The 20,395-nt window shown below is 44.8% G+C and overlaps 1 protein-coding gene across 1 annotated transcript in view; it reads left to right on the top strand.

Moving 5' to 3' along the window:
* LOC124553268 (ankyrin repeat domain-containing protein 65-like) overlaps nt 1-20,395 on the top strand; it is a 96,570-nt gene that overhangs the window by 29,154 nt on the left and 47,021 nt on the right. Inside the window, exon 2 of the mRNA XM_047127153.1 lies at nt 14,333-14,616. Within this exon, the coding sequence (XP_046983109.1) occupies nt 14,333-14,616 (284 nt within the window). The remainder of the gene's footprint in view (nt 1-14,332; nt 14,617-20,395) is intronic.

The following is a 20,395-nucleotide window of genomic DNA, read 5'->3' as shown; positions in this document are numbered from 1 at the left end:
CATGAATTCTCGTATCTTACTATTTAGTTACAAATTACTCTCCTGTATGAATAATACGCAACGGAAACACGCATCTGACTATCAGTGATTTATAGAACTCTGACTGTACACTACGCACTGGCAATACCACATTTACTCTTTGTCTTTTATTTAACGGCTTTTATTAACACGTGGCCATCCCACTGAATACGAATGGCGCACACATTATAAATTCGGGACATTATGACAACATACAATTCAATGAAAAAGGCCACCAATCTCTTTCTTTTCACTATCTGATTCATTCCTAAACACACAAATTCTACAACCTACAACAATATCACATGAGAAATTCCGCCCAGTGGGCATGGCTTTACATTAATGAATCTCTATATTATGGTCTCGTAATTTATTTAAGGCTACAGTGCACTTTCTGGATAGGATGGTGGATCTTTTATTATACCTCACACTTCGACTCTCACAATCATCATCACGAAACTTTCGTCCAGATCGAGCGATACAGAAGGAACAAGCATAACCCACAAATCTTTTGAAACTACCTTGCTACTCCCCCATGCAAATCACACATACCCAAATTACATGACATACCCCACACAACAATATGAAATACTACACAAAGAATGGTTACAACATTATCACTTTCAGCTTTCCCACTTCAATCAATATTTATCCCAGTTTCACACGACACTGCCCCACTTTGTAATTCTACTTTCCTACCGTGAACTCTGGAGATAATTGCACGTCTTCCTGTGCAATGCAAGCCAAGTGGCGTTGCTGGATAGACGGCCGACTCACCTTGATTCTCTCTCAGAGTTTAAATCTAGCGTCACACGGAATCATATCATGCAGTTTAATATTAAGCACACACGCGAGTCCTCAACTGATACCATGGACGAGTACTTCTCTCTATCTTTTGTCTCATACACAGTTTGAGACTCACACAGTACTGACCACGTGGAACTACTCGTCTCTAATTTCGAGTCCTGCACACGCCATTTCTTAAATATTTCAACTTATGGTACACACGCTATTTCTTAAATATTTCAACTTATTGTACACACGCTAGTAATTCAGCTTAACTTAAGCACACGGAAGTATTTCAACTTATTGCTACACGTGGTTTCATTGTGACCGTTGGTCACTTCTGAAGATTCCTACAATCCCATTAATATTACCAGCCTGACATTTAATTCTCCCACAAAAGTTCCTCAAATAGAGAAATTATTATTTCAAACTACTCTTAAATATTCCACATGCATACCATGTCTCCACTCTTTCATCATTACGAAGCACAACTAAAAGAATCTTAACAGCACAAGATCCAGCGGCAGAGTGCTGAAACATGGCCGTTCTCTAGGTCCTCTCGCACCTGTGTCGAGGTGGGGGAAGCACCTTGCTATCGTATTGGTCAGCCACATTTCAGACGCTCAGAGCTCTGGTAAATTTCATCTCTTTGGTCCCACCAAAGGTGGCCAAAGGATCGACTCAAAGATGATCATATATTCACATTCACTATCTGCGGTTAGCAGACGACCATACATTCATTCATTTCACAGATCTCACCAAACTGGATGTAGGGATTTACTTTGTGGGAGTGCACATGTGATCAATTAAATAAATAAATTGTCATTCTTTCCCACACTGGTATCCGGCTTCACTGTATTAATTGAAATTGAGTTATTTTACAAAAAAAAATGTGTTGTTCTGACAAAAATAATGAAGTATGTTGTACCTATTTTCAATGTCGGGCGGTACTGTACCCTTTCAAAGTTAGATTAAGTAGTGTGTAAGCCTAGGGACCGATGACCTCAGCAGTTTGGTCCCATAGGAACTTACCAAAAATTTGCAAAAAAGTTTTGGCGACAGTGCTGAGATATTTAGAAATCGTCACGGGTGATTTTATGTACAATCGATGTCAAACGCTCAGCGGCGATATTTAAATATCGTGGCTAGATGACCAGGATCTGCCCATGACAGCAACATGTACGGAAACTCACATGTACATGTTCAGTTAAGAACAAGAGAAATTCTGGAAGGCGTACTTCTGGGAGACAGTGACTGTCAGTGAAGGAGGTATTTGCTGACGCCGGTACTTCGCGAAGAAACGGCGGCTGAGCGAATCTGTAATCGTGCCCACGAGAAGACCAGACCAGAAGTTGAAAGAATGTTTGGAGTGGCGAAAAGGCGGTTTCCCTGTTTGAGTTTAGGACTCAGAATGAAAGTAAATCGTGCAGCAGTTGTAATAGTTGCTGTTGTGGATTGGCAAGAGAGCCAACCCGGTTTTGAGAGGAAGCCGAAAGGCACGCGTTTTAGCTCACGCAGGCTGGCGTGAGGTCTGGAACAGGACAAGGAAATTAGACTAGCAAAAAAAAACGTAGCTGTGGAATACTTAACTTCAATCCATAAATGGTGAACATCGCTCTTGACGATACATTATTCATAATCTCAATAGTAACTGGTAATGGCGCCTTGCTAGGTCGTAGCAAATGATGTAGCTGAAGGCTATGCTAACTATCGTCTCACCAAATGAGAGCGTATTTTGTCAGTGAACCATCGCTAGCAAAGTCGGTTGTACCACTGGGGCGAGTGCTAGTAAGTCTCTCTAGACCTGCCGTGTGGCGGTGATCGGTCTGCAATCACTGATAGTGGCGACACGCGGGTCCGACGTATACTAACGGACCGCGGCCGATTTAAAGGCTACCACCAAGCAAGTGTGGTGTCTGGCGGTGACACCACAGTTGCAACATTTGTCTTCCACAATATGGCTGTCAATGCATCAGAGCGGCTACCTGAAATGATGACTACGTATTTGCTGGGAGAAGAGTGTGCACAGAAATTCCAGCATCTGCAGAACATGAAGACAACAGAGATAATTATGGCGTGAGGGCGGCGTTTATTAACAATAAATTTATGTAAAAAGTTTTTGAAAAAACTGAATAAATGTGAAAAGTTTCAATTTGAAAGGCAGATTTTTCTTCCCTTTCTCCTGGTTATTTAATTCCCCATCAGAAGAAGAACACCACGAATAATATAAAAAACTGCCTTCTATATAACAAATTGGTCTCAGAAAATTGATTAGATTGTATTAATATATATACAAAACCCCACATATAATTCCAGGATAAGAATCAGTCTACAAAGAAATTAAAACAGACTACATACCCCAAGGAAATGAAGGTAACAGCGGTCACAATGCAATGCATGCGAAATTTATTGACAAGGTAAGTATCAAACATTACAAGACTGGAAGAAATTTACAGTGTGTCAGTTTAAAAGTCTGATAGTCTTTTAATTTCTTCAAGTTCTAATTCTTTAATTTCTTTATGTATTTCAAGGGTTTCCATTCTTATATCATGTTCTGCATGAGAGCACAATACTTTGATTTTATGTTCACGCTCGAGGCATGCAAATCTTTGATTCCCAAACTGGAATTTCTTATCGAGAATATTTTATGTTCTTTCGCACTTGCTACGAGAGTCTGACACCGCAAGAGTGGTTTGAAAAGTTCTCGGAGTCACCACGAGAGGTCAGCCCTAGCGCAACGAGTTGTTCACGCGATATTCGTTGGGCTGTTGACGTCGTGGTGAATTTCTATGTTTTAAGCGTCGAAGTATCAGGTATTTGGTAACGTTCAATACTAAGGTTTAATTAATGTTCCTTACGGTAAATAAAGTTCTAGTTCCAACAGAACTGACAATATGGTAGTCAAACCTACTAACGATGCTGGCATACATTGCCTTTCCTTTCTACCCACAGGCATTAAGGCTTATGCCCACCTTTACTTCAAGCTGGCCAATACTGTTTGCCATAAATCCTTCATCCGCCCTATCCTTTTTTATGCCCATCCAGCTTGGATCTCTGCCCCCCCTACCTCTTACAAATCCCTCCAAATCCTTGCCGTCATGCTCTCCGCCTCGCCTATCGCATCCGTCTCTCCTCCCCCACGTGGATCCGGTACGATCTCATCCCCTTCCCCCTTCTCCTCCATTTCCTTGAAAGGATACGGATCCTCTACACCTCCCGTAAACTCGATCCTCCTCACCCGCTCGTCTCCCCGATCCTCTCCCACCCCCGGCCGCTGCCACGCCTGTATTCCCACGTCCCACCCGGTCTCCATCTCTCCACCCTCCTTACCCTCTCCCAAGGTGGCTTCCGCCAGCTCCCCCTCCCTGATGATGTCCTCCTCCCCTCCATCTACCCCTCCTACCAACTTTGATCCTCCCCCACTTCCTGTGTCCTTTCCCTTCGCACCCTCCCTCCTTTCTCTTCCCTTCCCTTCTCTTTCATTTTCCCCCATCCCCTCCCTCCACCCCTCCTCCCCCGGGCTCCCCCTCCCCCTTCCTCCCTCCCCCTATCTCCCCTGCCCATGGCATCTCTGCTCTCCCCTCTCGCGCTCCCATTCCCCTTCCTCCTCCTCCTCTCTTGGCAGGTCCCCGGACTCGTACGCGCACAGTGAACATTCGCGCGCCGGAGGTCATCGCCATCAGTGTATCATGTGTGTGCCTTCGTTTGTGTTTAGTGTTTGTTCGCCGTTACGACGCCACTGTTCACGTGAACCGTCGCCTTCATCCATGTTCTATGCGCCGTGTCCACTAGTGTCAGTGATGTTTTCTCGTCCAGCGTGAACAACTCCATGTTTTTTTTTGTTTTGTTTTTTAGTGTCTACATTGCTTTGCCAGCCGTTTTGTTAGTATTCTCTGTGCCCCCTCTATGTCTTATTTATTGTAAAACTCAAGGCTGAAGACCAGCGTACTCTGCTGCTGACAGCCCGCCTTGTGTAAGGTGCTAAAAATAACAATAAAGAAAATAAAAAGCTGTTTGACAGGCGATCATTGTAGGCAAAACCACCCCTTCCTTCCGCCTCCTTGATTTCTATCTCACCATCTATGGCCGTCCTATCGCCCTCACTCCCACCCTCAAGTACCTTGGCGTCACCCTCGACCGTCGCCTCTCCTGGACTCCCCACCTCCGAACAATCCAAGCCAAGGCATGCTCCTGACTCATTCTCCTCAAGCTCCTCTCCGGCCGTATGTGGGGTCTGGACCCCTCCACCATCCTCCACACCTAGAAATCCCTCATCTGCCCTGTCCTTTGTTATGCCCATCCAGCTTGGATCTCCACCCCCCCTACCTTTTACAACTCCCTCCAAATCCTTGAACGCCATGCTCTCCACCTCGCCTATCGCATCCATCTCCCCTCCCCCACGCGGATCCTGTACAATCTCATCCCCTTCCCCCACCTCCTCCTTTTCCTTGAAAGGATACGGATCCTGTACACCTCCCGTAAACTCGATCCTCCTCACCTGCTAGTCTCCCCGATCCTCTCCCACCCCCGCCCACTGCCGCACCTGTATTCCCACGTCCCACCCGGTCTCCATCTCTCCACCCTCCTTACCCTCTCCCAAGGTGGCTTCTGCCAGCTCCCCCTCCCTGATAATGTCCTCCTCTATCTACCCCTCCTATCAACTTTGATACTCCCCCCCAATTCCTATGTCCTTTTCTTTAGGCACCCTCCCTTCCCTTCCCTTCTCTTGCCTTTCCCCCCTCCCTTCTCCCCTCTTCCCCCAGGCTTCCCCTCCCCCTCTCTCCTCTGTCTTTGGCATCTCTGCTCTCCCCTCTCCCATTCCCTTCCTCCTCCTCCTCCTCCTCTCTTGGCAGGTCCCCGGACTCGTACACGCTCACTGAACATTCGCGCGCCGGAGATCGTCGCCGTCAATGTTTCGTGTGTGTGCCTTCGTTTGTGTGTAGTGTTGTTCGCCGTCACGCCACCACCGTTCATATGCCGTCGCCATCATCCATGTTATGTGCACCATGTCGCCTAGTGTTAGTGCTGTTTCTCGTCCAGCGTGAACGGCTCCATGTTATTTCGATTTTTAGTGTCTACATTTTTTGCCCACCGTTTTGACTGTCTTCTCTGTGCCACCTTTATGTACTACTTGTTCTCAATTCAAGGCTGAAGAGCGGCGTATTGTGCTGCTGACAGCCCGCCTTTGTATAAGGTGTTTAAAATCACAATAAAGAAAAAAAAACTGTTTGATGAGAGGAGGAGGACAGCTTTCGACATGGGTGGAGATGGAGTGCCGGTACACATCCCAGTTGGCACGGCAATAGTCATGGACGACCTTGGGAGGGGGTGGAGGGTGCGGAGCCGGAGGGGGGCGGTGAGCAGACGTTATGGTGAGAAGGACAGGGAGGTCATCGCTAACTGTGGGGTCAAGGACTGCCACAGCAATAAGCCCAAGGAGGTTGGCGGAGGCAATGACAACATTGGGGGTGGTGTCACTTTCGGGTTGGGTGTGCTGGGGAAGGGGAACAAGGTCACCCTGGATTGTGGAGAGCAACTGATGCCACCGCCGAAGGGCAGCAGGAGTGCAGCTATGGATGTTGAGGTCGGCGGCCATCACATAGGTGGAGAAGGTGCGGTCAATGTCCGAGATGAAGTCATAAGGAAGAGGAGCAGTGGAGCGGACATGGACGGTGGCACAAGTAATGGTGAGGGAGGGGAAGAAGACGCTAAGGATAAGGTGTTCAGTGGGGTCATTGAGGAGAGGTTGTGGCCGGACGGGGATATGCTTAAGGTGGCCAATCGCGACTCCACCCTATGCACGAGGACCAGGAGCATCAGTGCGGTGGAGGATATAGGGTGCGGATAGAATGGTGGGGCTGGAGAAAGGTTTCGTTCAAGAGGAAGATGTCGACCTGGTGGTGGGAGAGGGTGTGCATGAGGAGGTATTTGTTGGAGGGGAAGGAGCGAATGTTCTGGAAGAGGATGTGATTCTCGTGCCACGCCATGGCGGGAAGGAGGGGGGGAAGAGAGGGAAGGGCAGAAACTTAAACTAGGGTGTTGAGGTGTGTGAAGGTGAAGTGGGCTTGGTTGTGGTAGTAGGTGGCGAAGGTGTTCAGGTGGAAAACGGAGCGAGTGGCAAGGGAGATTTGTTGGAAGGTGTGGGGGTGCTGAAAAGGGTGAATGTTTTGGAGCACAACGGTAAGGAACTGGATGATGTCCTCGGCCGTGGGGGGTGGACGGAGGGAATTGTTGGGATGGACAGGGGGATCGACGGGACAAACAGGGACTGTAAGCTCAGGGGTGGCTGGAGGGGGTTTAGCTTTACATTTGTGGGAGTAGGTGGGATGGGGGCCATTGCAGGTATTACAGGAAGGAGGAGCAGCGAGGTTGGGGCAGTTCTTAAGAAAGTGGGAGGCCTTGCAATGGGGACAGGTGGGGGGGTTTTTGCAGTTGGGAGTCAGGTGGTCATTGCGCATCAGGCACCGCTGGCAACGGTAGGATTGGGGAGGAGATTTGGAGGATTCGACAGGGTGGCGACGGTGGTATATCAGGGCACCCTGGGTGAGGAGATGGTCAATGGATGGGGCGGACTCAGAGAACACCCGCATGAGGTAGGTGGGACCAGAGGCATTGTGGATACAGCGGGCAGAGCGGATTTCCAGGTCCAGGTGGGAGTTCAGTTCTGCTAATATCTGATACACTAGAGTGTGTATATCAACGATTACACTGGCATAATCTGTTTAAATGCATAGGGGTCTTGAACCCACTACTAACTAATAATTAACCATTTCCCTTAAGAGTTTTGTTCCACGTCACCCTTGTGACTAGATACAGGGTGGTCCATTGATAGTGACTGGGCCAAATAACTCACGATATAAGCATCAAACAAAAAACTACAAAGAACGAAACTCGTCTAGCTTGAAGGGGGAAACCAGATGGCGCTATGATTCGCCCGCTAGATGGCTCTGCCATAGGTCAAACGGATATCGACTGCGTTTTTTTAAATAGAAACCCCGATTTTTTATTACATATTCGTGTAGTACATAAAGAAATATGAATGTTTTAGTTGGATCACTTTTTTCGCTTTGTGATAGTTGGCGCTTTAATAGCCACAAAGGTATAAGTACCTGGTATCATGTAACAGTCCGCCAGTGCGGACGGTATTTGCTTCGTGATACATTACCCGTGTTAAAATGGACCGTTTACCAATTGCCGGGAAGGTCGATATCGTGTTGATGTATGGCTATTGTGATCAAAATGCCTAACGGGCGTGTGCTATCTATGCTCCTCTGTCTCCTGGACGACATCACCCAAGTGTCCAGACAGTTCGCCGGATGGTTACGTTATTTAAGGAAACAGGAAGTGTTCAGCCACATGTGTAACGTCAACCTAGACCTGCAACAAATGATGATGCCCAAGAAGGTGTTTTTAGCTGCTGTCGCGCCTAATCCTCACATCAGTAGCAGACAAATTGCGCGAGAATCGGGAATCTCAAAAACCTTGGTGTTGAGAATGCAACATCACTTGCACCTGTACCACATTTCTATGCACCAGGAATTGCATGGTGGTGACTGAACGTCGTGTGTAGTTGTTCTGCCACTGGACACAGGATAAATTACAGGGACGATGACAGATTTTTTGCACGCGTTCAATTTAGCGACGAAGTGTCATTCACCAACAGCGGTAACGTAAACTGACATAATATGCACTATTGGGCAACGGAATATCCACGATGGTTGCGACAAGTGGAACATCAGCGACCTCGGCGGGTTAATGTATGGTGCGGCATTCTGGGAGGAAGGATAATTGGCCTCCATTTTATCGATGGCAATCTAAATGGTGCAATGTATGCTGATCTCCTACGTAATGTTCTACCGATGTTACTACAAGATGTTTGACTGCATGACAGAATGGCGATGTACTTCCAACATGAAGGATGTCTGGCACATAGCTCGCGTGCGGCTGAAGCGGTGTTGAATAGCATATTTCATGACAGGTGGATTGGTCGTCGAACCACCATACCGTGGCACGCTCGTTCACCGGATCTGACGTCCCGGATTTCTTTCTGTGGGGAAAGTTGAAGGATATATGCCATCGTGATCCACCGACAGCGCCTGACAACATGCGTCAGCGCATCGTCAATGCATGTGCTAACATTACGGAAGGTGAACTACTCGCTGTAGAGACGAATGTCGTTACACGTGTTGCCAAATGCATTGAGGTTGAGGGACATCATTTTGAGCATTTATTGCATTAAGGTGGTATTTACAGTAATCACGCTGTAACAGCATGCGTTCACAGAAATGATAAGTTCACAAAGGTACATGTATGACATTGGAACAAGCGAAATAAAATGTTGAAATGTACGTATGTACTGTATTTTAATTTAAAACAACCTACCTGTTACTAACTGTTCGTCTAAAATTTTGAGCCATATGTTTGTGACTACTACAGCGCCATCTATCAAAAATGTTTAAATGTGTGTGAAATATTATGGGACTTAACTGCTAAGGTCATCAGTCCCTAAGCTTACACACTACTTAACCTAAATTATCCTAAGGGCAAACACACATACCCATGCCCGAGGGAGGACTCGAACCTCCTCCGGAACCGCCCCATCTATCACAAAGCGAAAAATGTGGTGCAACTAAAACATTAATATTTCTTTACGTACTACACGAATATGTAATTAAAATGGGGGTTCCTATTTTAAAAAAGAACGCAGTTGATATCCGTTTGACCTATGGCAGCGCCATCTAGCGGGCCAACCATAGCGCCATCTCATTTCCCACTTGAAGATAAACAAGTATCGTTCTTTGTAATTTTTTCGTTTGACGCTTATTTCGTGAGATATTTGGCCCGGTCATGATCAATGGACCACCCTGTATCACGAACGGTCGTACATATTATATTTATAGTTAGTGTATGTTTGGTTAAGTTACTACAGGTTTCCTAGACACAACGTTGACCATCTGTGCATAAAGTTATAAATGATGCCCTAACCTTTACACACACAGTCAGTTATAATTCCGTAGTAATGTAATGCCGTAGCATAACAACGTTAGTCAAATTTCGCGTTATCAAATTTATGTATTGCTCTCTGTATAATGGAAATTATTTCATTTCCACCTTGTCCTAACCCTGAGAAGTTCTCGCATTACGGACATATAACCTTGCTCATCCCCCACATGAAATCGTGCGGAAACATACAACATAGCGGTGATAATATGTGGTTTTTAAAGTAACAATCTGAACTTAACGTCTAAGTAAATTTCTTATCAGTTAATATGGTGTTGGGTTACAGTTAACGCTCATCGGGATCCTATCTACTTAGTGCCTTGTTCTCTCACAAATTTACAGTTTAACATTATAGGTAATTTCCTAGTAAATAAGGAAAAGACAGCCAATGGCAGGCACCTCTGACTTTCCGTGCGCGCATGCGCGTGGTCCGCCGTCTCAGTACATACCCGCGTGCCGCAGTCAGTTGCGACGTAGCGTCCGCGATTAACCGACCGCTCTCCACGAAGTGGGGCATAGGGCAGTTCCTCAGCAGAGTGGCGTAGCCTCACCTGGCCCCACGGTACTGTAGCTTTCTATATTTGACCGTGCCTTGTTCTGGAGTGTGTTAGTTTATTTTACGCTTCTGAAGAGGGCTAGATTAGTCTAGCTAAGACCTGGGTAAAGACCAGTAACATTTCGCAACTGAGGTGGATTTTTGATATATTAATTTATCACAGTTGCTGACAGGGCTGCAACGCGTTAAAAATTCTTAGACTGGACTGTTTGTCGCCTGTAAACACGGGCCACGTCAGCGCTCTCTGAAGAGAGCTGTGGCGGTGACGTGGCTCTGTTGTTGTTCCGGCGCAATGATTTGCGAAGATGGAAAAAATTGAGATTCGAGCAGTGATTAAAGAAAGGTGTGAAAGCAAAGGTCATTCGTGCCTACTTCCAGAATACACTGAGGGACTTGGTCGGGAGAGATTAGGTAATGATCCGTGCAGTGGTCGGCCAAGATGTGTCACTACTCCAGAAATCATTGCTAAAGTGCACAAAGGAGGATCGCCGATTGAAAGGGTGTGAAATTTCTCACATTTGCCAGATATCATCTGAAAGGGTATATCACATCTTAACTGAAGAATTAGATATGAAAAAAAATATATCTGCAAGATGGGTGCGGCGACTCTCGACGCTGGGTCAAAAACGCACGAGCCGGCTTGAGTGGTCTTGCGGTTCTAGGCGCTACAGTCTGGAGCCGAGTGACCGCTACGGTCGCAGGTTCGAATCCTGCCTCGGGCATGGATGTGTGTGATGTCCTTAGGTTAGTTAGGTTTAATTAGTTCTAAGTTCTAGGCGACTGCTGACCTCAGAAGTTATGTCGCATAGTGCTCAGAGCCATTTGAACCATTTGAACCAAAATACACGAGAATGGGCATATCGGAACAGTGTTTCGCCCGTTTTAGGAGAAACGAACAAGATTTTTTGCGACGGTTTGTGATCACAGATCAAACCTGGGTGCACTACTATACCCCAGAGACAAAACAACCGTCAAAGCAGTGGAAACGTGCTGATTCTCTGCCATCAAAGAAAGCAAAGACAATTCCGTTGGCAGGAAAGGTCATTGCATCTGTGTGCTGGGATGCGAAGGGGATTCTGTTTGTAGATTATCTCCCCACTGGGCAAACAATTACTGGAGAATACTATGCTAACCTCCTGCTGAAATTGCAACAAAAGCTACGCTAAAAAAGTCCATGTGCAAGGAAGGAAATCATCTTCCATCAAGACAATGCTCGCCCACTCACATGTGCCGTCGCCGTGGCTAAATTACGCGAACTAATTCACCTGATATGGCTCCGTCAGACTTCCATCTCTTCTGAAAACTGAAAATTTGTCTCAGAGGATGAAGATTCGCCTCAAACGAAGAACTGATAGCCAGAGTTGACAACTAGTTTGCAGGCCTGGAGGAAACTCATTTTCGAGATGTGATGAAGGCACTGGAACATCGTTGGACCAAGGAGACTACACACCCTCGTATGACAGAATACTGGCTTGCATGTTGCTCATATACATTTAACTAGAGGTTATTTTCAGTGCAAAATGCGTTGCGTTGTGCTGTTACAGTAACGTTTGTACATTATTTTAGTATCGTTGTTACCAGCTCGACTAAACATCCTTTCCTTTGTTTTCGTTTTCATTGTCATCCACGAGAGCAATAATTTCGCGTGAAGATACAGCTGTCTCCTCGTTTACTGATGATGTGAATGAACGGCAGCCTGTGTTATCTAAATCTGTATCAGAACAAGAACATAACGAATGGGGTTATAAAATATCTTCTAAACAGCAAAATTGGTTGCAAAAAACTTGCAGATCAGTGCACAAAAAAATTGTGGCTTCAGGAGCTCCACTTTCCATTACAGCCTTAGGAAATTACTGTCTCCTGCTCTACACATTTCAGCCTTGAAGAGTTAAGCCATCATTTTTGCTCCAGTTTAAGTATCACATACATAATTAGACCTCGTCATGCGCGAATGCTTTGTTGATCCTTTTCTTAGCTTTTTGGTATCACATTTTTAGGCTCTTCGAGTCACCATTTGCCGTGGTGTTACGAGAATTAAAGTCAACAGCAACTTCTCTCCATGCCTTTACCTTGTTGGCCGCAATGGGTTTAATCTGAGTTTTCGTTTCTTTCCGGTTGTATCTCTGTACTGATCTAACACAATTTACAGCAGCAAATCTTGCTTGTATTTAGGAAAAGTTTGATGATCTTTTTCCGTTTGCTTGTCTCCACGGTTATAGCTCGACATCTTCAATAATAAATACAGTGTATGTAAGATGTACGATGAATACAGGGTGTTTCAAAAAGAATATACATATTACAAAGTATTATTTTGTGCAAACTATCGATCGCTGCGCCTCGGCTTGGCTATTGGAGCAAGGAATACAGAGTCTAGTTTATGTTAATAGCCGCTAGGTGTCAGTTGTCTTCTGTTTTGCTTGGTAACCGACATATGTTTAAAATGGCTACTCCGCAGCAGAAATCATTTTGTGTTCTCGGGTGCAGTTCCGTGATTACAGTGAAAAGACGTTTCAGCCTGAGGTACCAAATTGATCCATCCGAATGGGTGGTACATTCGCAGATGGCATCGACAGTTTCTAGATACAGGATTTGTATGTAAAGGAAAGAGTCCTGCCCGCTGTCATGTTCATGAAGAAAATGTTGCACGAATTCATACTACTTTGCAATGTAGTCGTTCAAAATGAACTCATTGTGCCAGTCGGGAGTTACAACTGCCTACAACAACAACTTGGCGTGTTTTGAGACGTCGATTTGGTGTGTCGCCATACAAGTTACAGCCGTTACAAGCTCTGCGTCGCGACGACAAACGCAAAAGTGTGGCATTTAGTAAACAAGATTCTTTATGCTATTGACAATTATAACACTTTCGCATAACACATTGTGTTAAGTGAAGAAGCGACTTTTCATGTTAGTGGTCAGGTAAACAAACACAACGTTCGAATTTGGGGCCTAAAGAACCTATAAGCAGCCATTGAACATGTACGAGGTTCGCCCAAAGTCAATGTGTTTCGTGCGATATCCCGATCATCTGTTTATGGCCCATTCTTCATTGATGGAAAGGCAGTTAACAGTCAGCAGTATCTCGCTATGTTACAAAACTGCTTGTTTTTGAGGCTGCACGAAGACAACTTAATTTTTCAACAAGACGGGGCACTCCCTCATTGGAGTCACCAAGTGCGCGAGTATCTGAATGAAACTCTACCGAACCGTTGGATTGGTCGCCAAGGAGCTGGCGACTTAGCATGTGTCACCTGGGCTCCACAGTTACTGAGTTTGACACCCTCTGACTTCTTCCTGTGGGGTTTCGTTAGAGACAACGTTTATGTTCCAACATTCCCACAGAACCTCGAGGAGTTGAAGAACTGGATGCATACCGCCATAACAACAGTGATAAATGACAAGCCAGAGTATGGAAGCAATTTGAGTATCGATGTGATAATGTTCGTGTCACTGATGGAGGACATATGAAACATCTGTAATCTGAACTTGAGAGGTTCGTAAATATGTGTGTAATGATTCATATTCGTATGTCTTAAAGTTTAATAAATATATGCAATCAATATACGAATATTCTTTTTTAAACTCCCTGTATATGCGGTCGCAGCGCAGTAATCAAATGTTCAAACGTGTGTGAAACCTTATGGGACTTAACTGCTAAGGTCATCAGTCCCTAAGCTTACGCACTACTTAACCTAAATTATACTAAGGACAAACACACACACCCATGTCCAAGGTAGGACTCGAACCTCTGCCAGGACCAGCCGCACAATCCATAACAGTAACGCCTTAGACCGCTTGGCTAATCCCGCGTGGCAGCGCAATACTCGTCTCGATAGGCGACTTGAGCCGTGTTGCAAAGCGTGTTACGTGCTAGCTTAGATGACACCTGAACCTGCTCCGGTGGATCCAGGTATAGCGTTTACACAGTACAGCTGAGTCCAGAAGATGGTTCAGTTTCTCATCTGTCGTCAGACTCGATCCCCAGCTGGCGACGTCCACACAGTCCGGCCGAAGTGCAGCCGCGCCGCGCCGCGCCGCGCCGCACCCGGCCTCTGTGCCGCGCAGTGCGGTCCCGGCCGTCGGCCTGCTGCTGGGGGGCGAGCTGGCAACGCCACCCCGTGACGTCAGCGCCGGCTGCCGCTGCGGCTCTCAGCTGGGTGCGCCGCTCGCCCGGCTCAGTTCTGACAGAGAAGGCAGGCGGGCGGCAGCCAGGGGCGGTGCAGTGGCGTCCGCTGGAGCACCCGAGAGAGAGACAGGTAAGGCGGCCAGCTGGACTCTGCTGGAATGTCTTAAGACGAGCGCCGTTCGGAGCGATCCGGTTTCCTCATTCGCTAACTGCTAGTGTCTATGTGGCTGTTGTTCCATTAAGGCTAGTGTACACTACGGCATTTGTGAAACGAGTCGCACGCAGATGGTTTTATAATACATGACAGAAGACACGGTGACACCAGTGTTAACGTCCGTAGCTCGTGTTCTAGTGGCTACCATTGCTACAACTGCATCACGGGGTCCCGGGTTCGATTCCCCGCTGGGTTGGGGATTATTCTTCCCTTGGGGACTGGGAGTTTGTGTCGTCTTCATCATCATATTTTATCAAAATGGCGAGATCGGACTGACTAAAGATTGGGAATTTGTACGGGCGCCGATAACCGCTCAGGTGAGCGACCCACAAACGAAACATCATCACGTAAGTTTCATAGTTTTGTGAGTGCCGTAGTCGTGTCTAAACTGAAAGTTTCGGCAGCTGTACGAGTTGTGGCGTAGTTAATTAATGCCTCTTTGCGTGAAATCACTGCATGAGAAAAGAAATAAGAAACCTGTTTGGGTCCATGAGTGAAAAAAGATAAGACGTCAGCTCCGTTGCTCAGCGATCTTGCAGAAGCAAATTGTAATGCAAAACCCTTAAAGTTATCTTATCATAGAATGCTACCAGAATAGGTTATGTTTCCCCTAAATAGTCAGTACTGCAGTGACGAAGGGAAAATATTCTTGTGTGTGAAGTAAAGACGCCGGAAGTGAAATTACAAATCACATTGTATAGTGTCCAGAACTCTCATCGTGCTAGAAGGTTCAGATGTAATAACTAGTGACGCTTTTGCATTAACACAACATTCAACTTAGCCTTTCTGGCCACATGCTTCACTAATTTTCGAACAAAGCATGTAGCTCACCGTCTTGTGAAAAATGCATTTGGAATTCGGGTTCCCACTTTCGCTTATATGAAGAACCAATACCACCGCTGCTAGAAACAGTTGACAAAATTGTCAGTGCTGCAGACGGTAGTTTGTCAGAGAAAAGCAGCTCCTCAACAGTCTGTACAACCACAGCTAACAGACCAGGAGCGTCTCGATAACTGAGTTAGGAACAAGGAGGGACATGAATGAAAAGCTACAACAATCATGGCAACATTGCGAAGTTCAATTACGTTTCTCAATGAACACTGCTGTCGCCTTCAAATAAATTCATAACGATTTGTGTAACTTTTCCTCCTGTTAACAGTTTCCGTTAAAAAAGAATCTGCCAACTCAAACCAAGGGGGTTTAGTTTTGTAAAAGTGAACTGTTCCACAGCTAGATGTTTCCCATGCCTGTATTTTTCTTAATTCTTTTGTGTATCCACTCCTAATCGAATGAACTCTCCTTTACAGCTCAGACGCTGTCAACCCATTCATGCTCTAATCGCATATGATGGTCTCACGCACAATGCGGCTGCTTTTTAGTACACACCATTTAAATCCCACAAACACCTATGCCTAGCATAGGTATCCAATAAACGAACCATTTCCTTCTTTCTTCACTTCATACGCCAGTTTTACACCCTATCGCCACACCAAACTTCCAGACTCTCGCCACTAATCTCCAAACCTGGCAGAAGCCGAAAATGTTTAGTTTCACCAATGACATGCGCAAACGCGCGCCGCGCATGCCCAGTGGGCAGTAGCGTATTTGCACGCAACCCGGTGTCGACGTGTAAATTAGGCTTTACCCAAGAGAAAGTAGCACCGCTTCGACCAAAAGAAAGGGGACTTTACTGTGGTAAATTTACATCTCTAGCCTTTGATAACTTATTGATCGACATTTGTCGCCCATTATCGCATATTTAATCTCTGAAAAACGTGAGAACAACGTTGTGAACGGAAAACGGCGTCTGATTCAGGTGGCTAGTGTTCCGATGTGTCAGGTTTCTCATCCTGCGAAACTGCAGTGCCAGCCATGCCTCGATGCGACCCCGTGCGCATAGGACGCTGGTTCGTTGTCAGGACACCACTGTTACTCGTAGACAGTTAATAACAGTAATGGAACATCACTTAAGCTACGTTTGTTATTTCAGCTGTAAAAGTGCATAGCTGAGCTCGACTTTGTAAGTATCTTATAATAATGAGTGATGGGCTGCATGTAATGTATTTGCACATTCTAGTTACATATTAGAATTGTACACACTTACCTGATTTTCTTGTTTCGGTACTGGGTACCCGAAGACGATCAGATGGTGGACCGAAATCGTTTGGTCCCAATAAAAATGGGAATACAACTATTTGACAATGCAATGCTTAAAATTCGTTACATACCTTGTCTTCGACAATTTTTAATCCAAATTCGTTGTCTTTGATGGTTGTCAACCAATCGCTACGTATAACATTGCCTCCGGCGGCAAAACGACACTTTGTCTTTATTTCAACACTTCTAAAATCTTGTGGTGTTTAGGTTGTGAAGGAATGATCTGTGGCATTACTCAATATGTTGGTTAGGTTGAGAGGCGAAAATTACGTTGGGAGTTCGTGATTTCACAATAAGTTTGTGTAATGTTTGTGCATTATGAAAGAGTACTCTATATGCTGTTACTTAAGTGTTCAATTGATCATTTTCCATGATATGTCTTAATGATGGGGAACGAGTCGTTGTACTTTTACATCGCAAATTGATCTGTATATAGGTTCAATTCTGAAGATTTGATAGCCTTTTTACTTTTTAAAAAAATTAAATATACCGACACGAGTTGGTAATTCCTACCTACCTCCTTTTACGCATTACGGTAATAGAAATTCTTCTACGGAATAGGACTTGTATGGACAAACTTTATCACTTTGTTATCAAATTTTACTTCGCTATCTGACGTTTCATATGACTGTGTAAGTCATCAAAAGTTTTTGTCACAACATTTTGCACCAACCTTAATGTGGGGTAGTAAGGTTATTTTTGATTTTCGTATAGTAATTATGTACATCATTGTTCCTTTTGAATTATAGTGGATTATTTACAAGAAAGATGAGTTACCAAGACCATTATTCTGCAGGAAATTATTGAATGAAAATATGCAAAACATGCCAAATTACTGGTGTGTCTGCTGCCAAAATTTGCAATGATTCTAAGTGCAAATGTAGCTGAACTAAGTTTTGGGAGTTGCGAAGTGTTTTTTCCCAATTTAAGTTCTCATCAGTATGGACCCATAAGAATTTTGAAATTTCCTCCCTATATATTTTCTCACCATGTTACTCATCCTTGCTGTACTACCGGTAGATGTGTGAAGCTGAATGTCTTCTGTCACTAGCAGAAAACCAGCCGTTAATAATTTTGAGGAGTTCGTTTACCATTTCTTTTGTTTCCGTATGTGGGCTTGGATTAATTACGATACTAGTGTCATCTGCAAAAAGAACCAATTCTAGATGTTGTATACTCGATGGACGATCATTTACCTGTATTAGGAATAGTAGTGGTATAAGACTGAACTCATAAGTGATTTCTTCCCAGTCAGAATTATGTCCCTGAACTATATTGCTTGAGTTACTAAGTACAGCTTTCTACATTCTTTGCTTAGGTATATTATCCATTGGTTGCCTATTCCATCAGTCCCATATGACCTAAAATTATCTAGGAGAATACTGTGATCCACGCAGTCAAATTCCATAGAGGGATCACAGAAAATACTAATTGGCGCTGTTTTATTATGTAATGCTTGTAAAATCTGGTGAGTGAACGTGTAATTGGCATTCTCAGTAAAGGAGCTCTGTTGAAACCCAAACTGTAATTTGATAAGGATACTATTGTCACTAAGGTGAGATAATGTCATAGAATACGTCATCTTCTCAAAAATTTTTGAGGATGTCAGCCATGAAACAGGTCGGTACTGACCGACATCCGTCTCATTAGCTTCCTCCAACAGAGGTTTAACAACTGCACATTTCAGTCGCACGGAAAAATGACCTGGAGTTGGTGATGCATTACACATTTCATATAAGACTGCGCTTATTGAATGGGAAAAATTTTTAGTACTCTGTTGGAAATGCCATCAAAATCAGAAGAGTTTTATTTTCGAGGCGATGTGTAATTTTATTAATTTCAGAAGGCGAAGTTGGAATATATTCATATGATTGAATTTTATGGAAGTTATATTTTCAAGATACTGCTCTGATTTTGCTCTTTAACTGTCTGTCTCTACCGATTTCTATTATATATGAAAAATGATTATTAAGTGCTACCTGTGACTCGTGGTGTGGGTTCCTGTAGTCATGTCCTAGTTCATGAACCGCGGGCAACATATGAGTGGCCAAGTAAGTGGTCCCGACAGTCAGGATACCAGTTACTTTGGAATAAGGCTGGGCATGTCGGACATATTCTGAGTCGTGGTCACCTTTGTGCTCATACGGCAAAGACTACTAAATCCACCGGTTAGTCCCTCAGCCATTAGGGGTAAAACCCAATGGGACTCGGGGCAAGTAAGGCTAGCAACCTGCTTCCCTGGTACTTTAAATATGATGCTGGCAACAATCAGAGCAAAATGCCTCGGACCTTTGGAGGTGACGGAGTCCCACCTCTAACTGACAAACCAGGGACTCCTAACATACGACTTGGCAAACAAATGGTAATGAGATGGGGAGCTATTAATATCAATGGGGGCTACTCTGGGAAGAAGGTAGAGCTGGCAGAGGCTGCAAGTAAGATGGGGCTGGACGTTTTAGCTGTTAGTGACATTCGGGTAAGGGGTGAGAAAGAAGAAGAAGTGGGAGAATACAAGGTCTACCTGTCAGGAGTCAAAGCAGGAATAGCACAATGGGGTGTAGGGCTTTACATCAGGAAAGAAATGGAACCCCGCGTAGTTGCAATAAGGTATGTAAACGAGCGACTGATGTGGATAGATTTGACAGTGTCTAGCAAGAAAATTAGGATTGTGTCAGTATATTCGCATTGTGAAGGGACAGATCAAGATAAGATGGATAATTTTTATGAGGCACTCAGTGATGTAGTTGTTAGAGTAAAGGACAAGGACAGTGTTCTGCTCATGGGTGATTTTAACGCCAGGATTGGAAATCGAACAGAAGGGTATGAAAAGGTTATGGGTAAATTTGGAGAGGATATGGAGGCCAACAGGAACGGGAAACAACTCTTGGATTTCTGTGCCAATATGGGCTTAGTAATCACAAACTCCTTTTTTAAACATAAGAACATTCACCGGTATACTTGGGAAGGCAGGGGAACCAGATCTCTCATTGACTATATAATAACAGATCAGGAATTCAGGAAGGCTGTGAGGGACACACGTGTATTCAGGGGATTCTTTGATGACACTGATCATTATTTAATCTGCAGTGAAATTGGGATTGTGAGGCCGAAAGTGCAGGAGGTCAGGTCCATATGTAGGAGGATAAGAGCGGAGAAACTTCAGGATAAGGAAATCAGGCACAAGTACATAACAGCGATCTCAGAAAGGTACCAGTTAGTTGAATGCAGTCAATTACAGTCATTGGAAAAGGAATGGACAAGGTACAGGGACACAGTACTAGAAGTGGCTAAAGAATGTCTTGGAACAGTAGTGTGTAAAAGTAGGATGAAGCAAACAGCTTGGTGGAATGATACAGTCAAGGCAGCCTGTAAAAGGAAAAAGAAGGCGTATCAAAAATGGCTACATACCAGAACCCAGGTAGACAGAGAAAGTTATGTTGAAGAAAGAAACAAAGCCAAACAGATAATTGCAGCATCCAAGAAGAAATCGTGGGAAGACTTTGGAAACAGGTTGGAGACTATGGGTCAAGCTGCTGGA

Source organism: Schistocerca americana, chromosome 11 (assembly GCF_021461395.2).
Source record: "Schistocerca americana isolate TAMUIC-IGC-003095 chromosome 11, iqSchAmer2.1, whole genome shotgun sequence".
In the NCBI taxonomy this organism is placed as follows: Eukaryota; Metazoa; Arthropoda; class Insecta; order Orthoptera; family Acrididae; genus Schistocerca; species Schistocerca americana.
The sequence above is the reverse complement of the archived record's forward strand: the minus strand, read 5'-3'. Positions and strand labels throughout refer to the sequence as shown.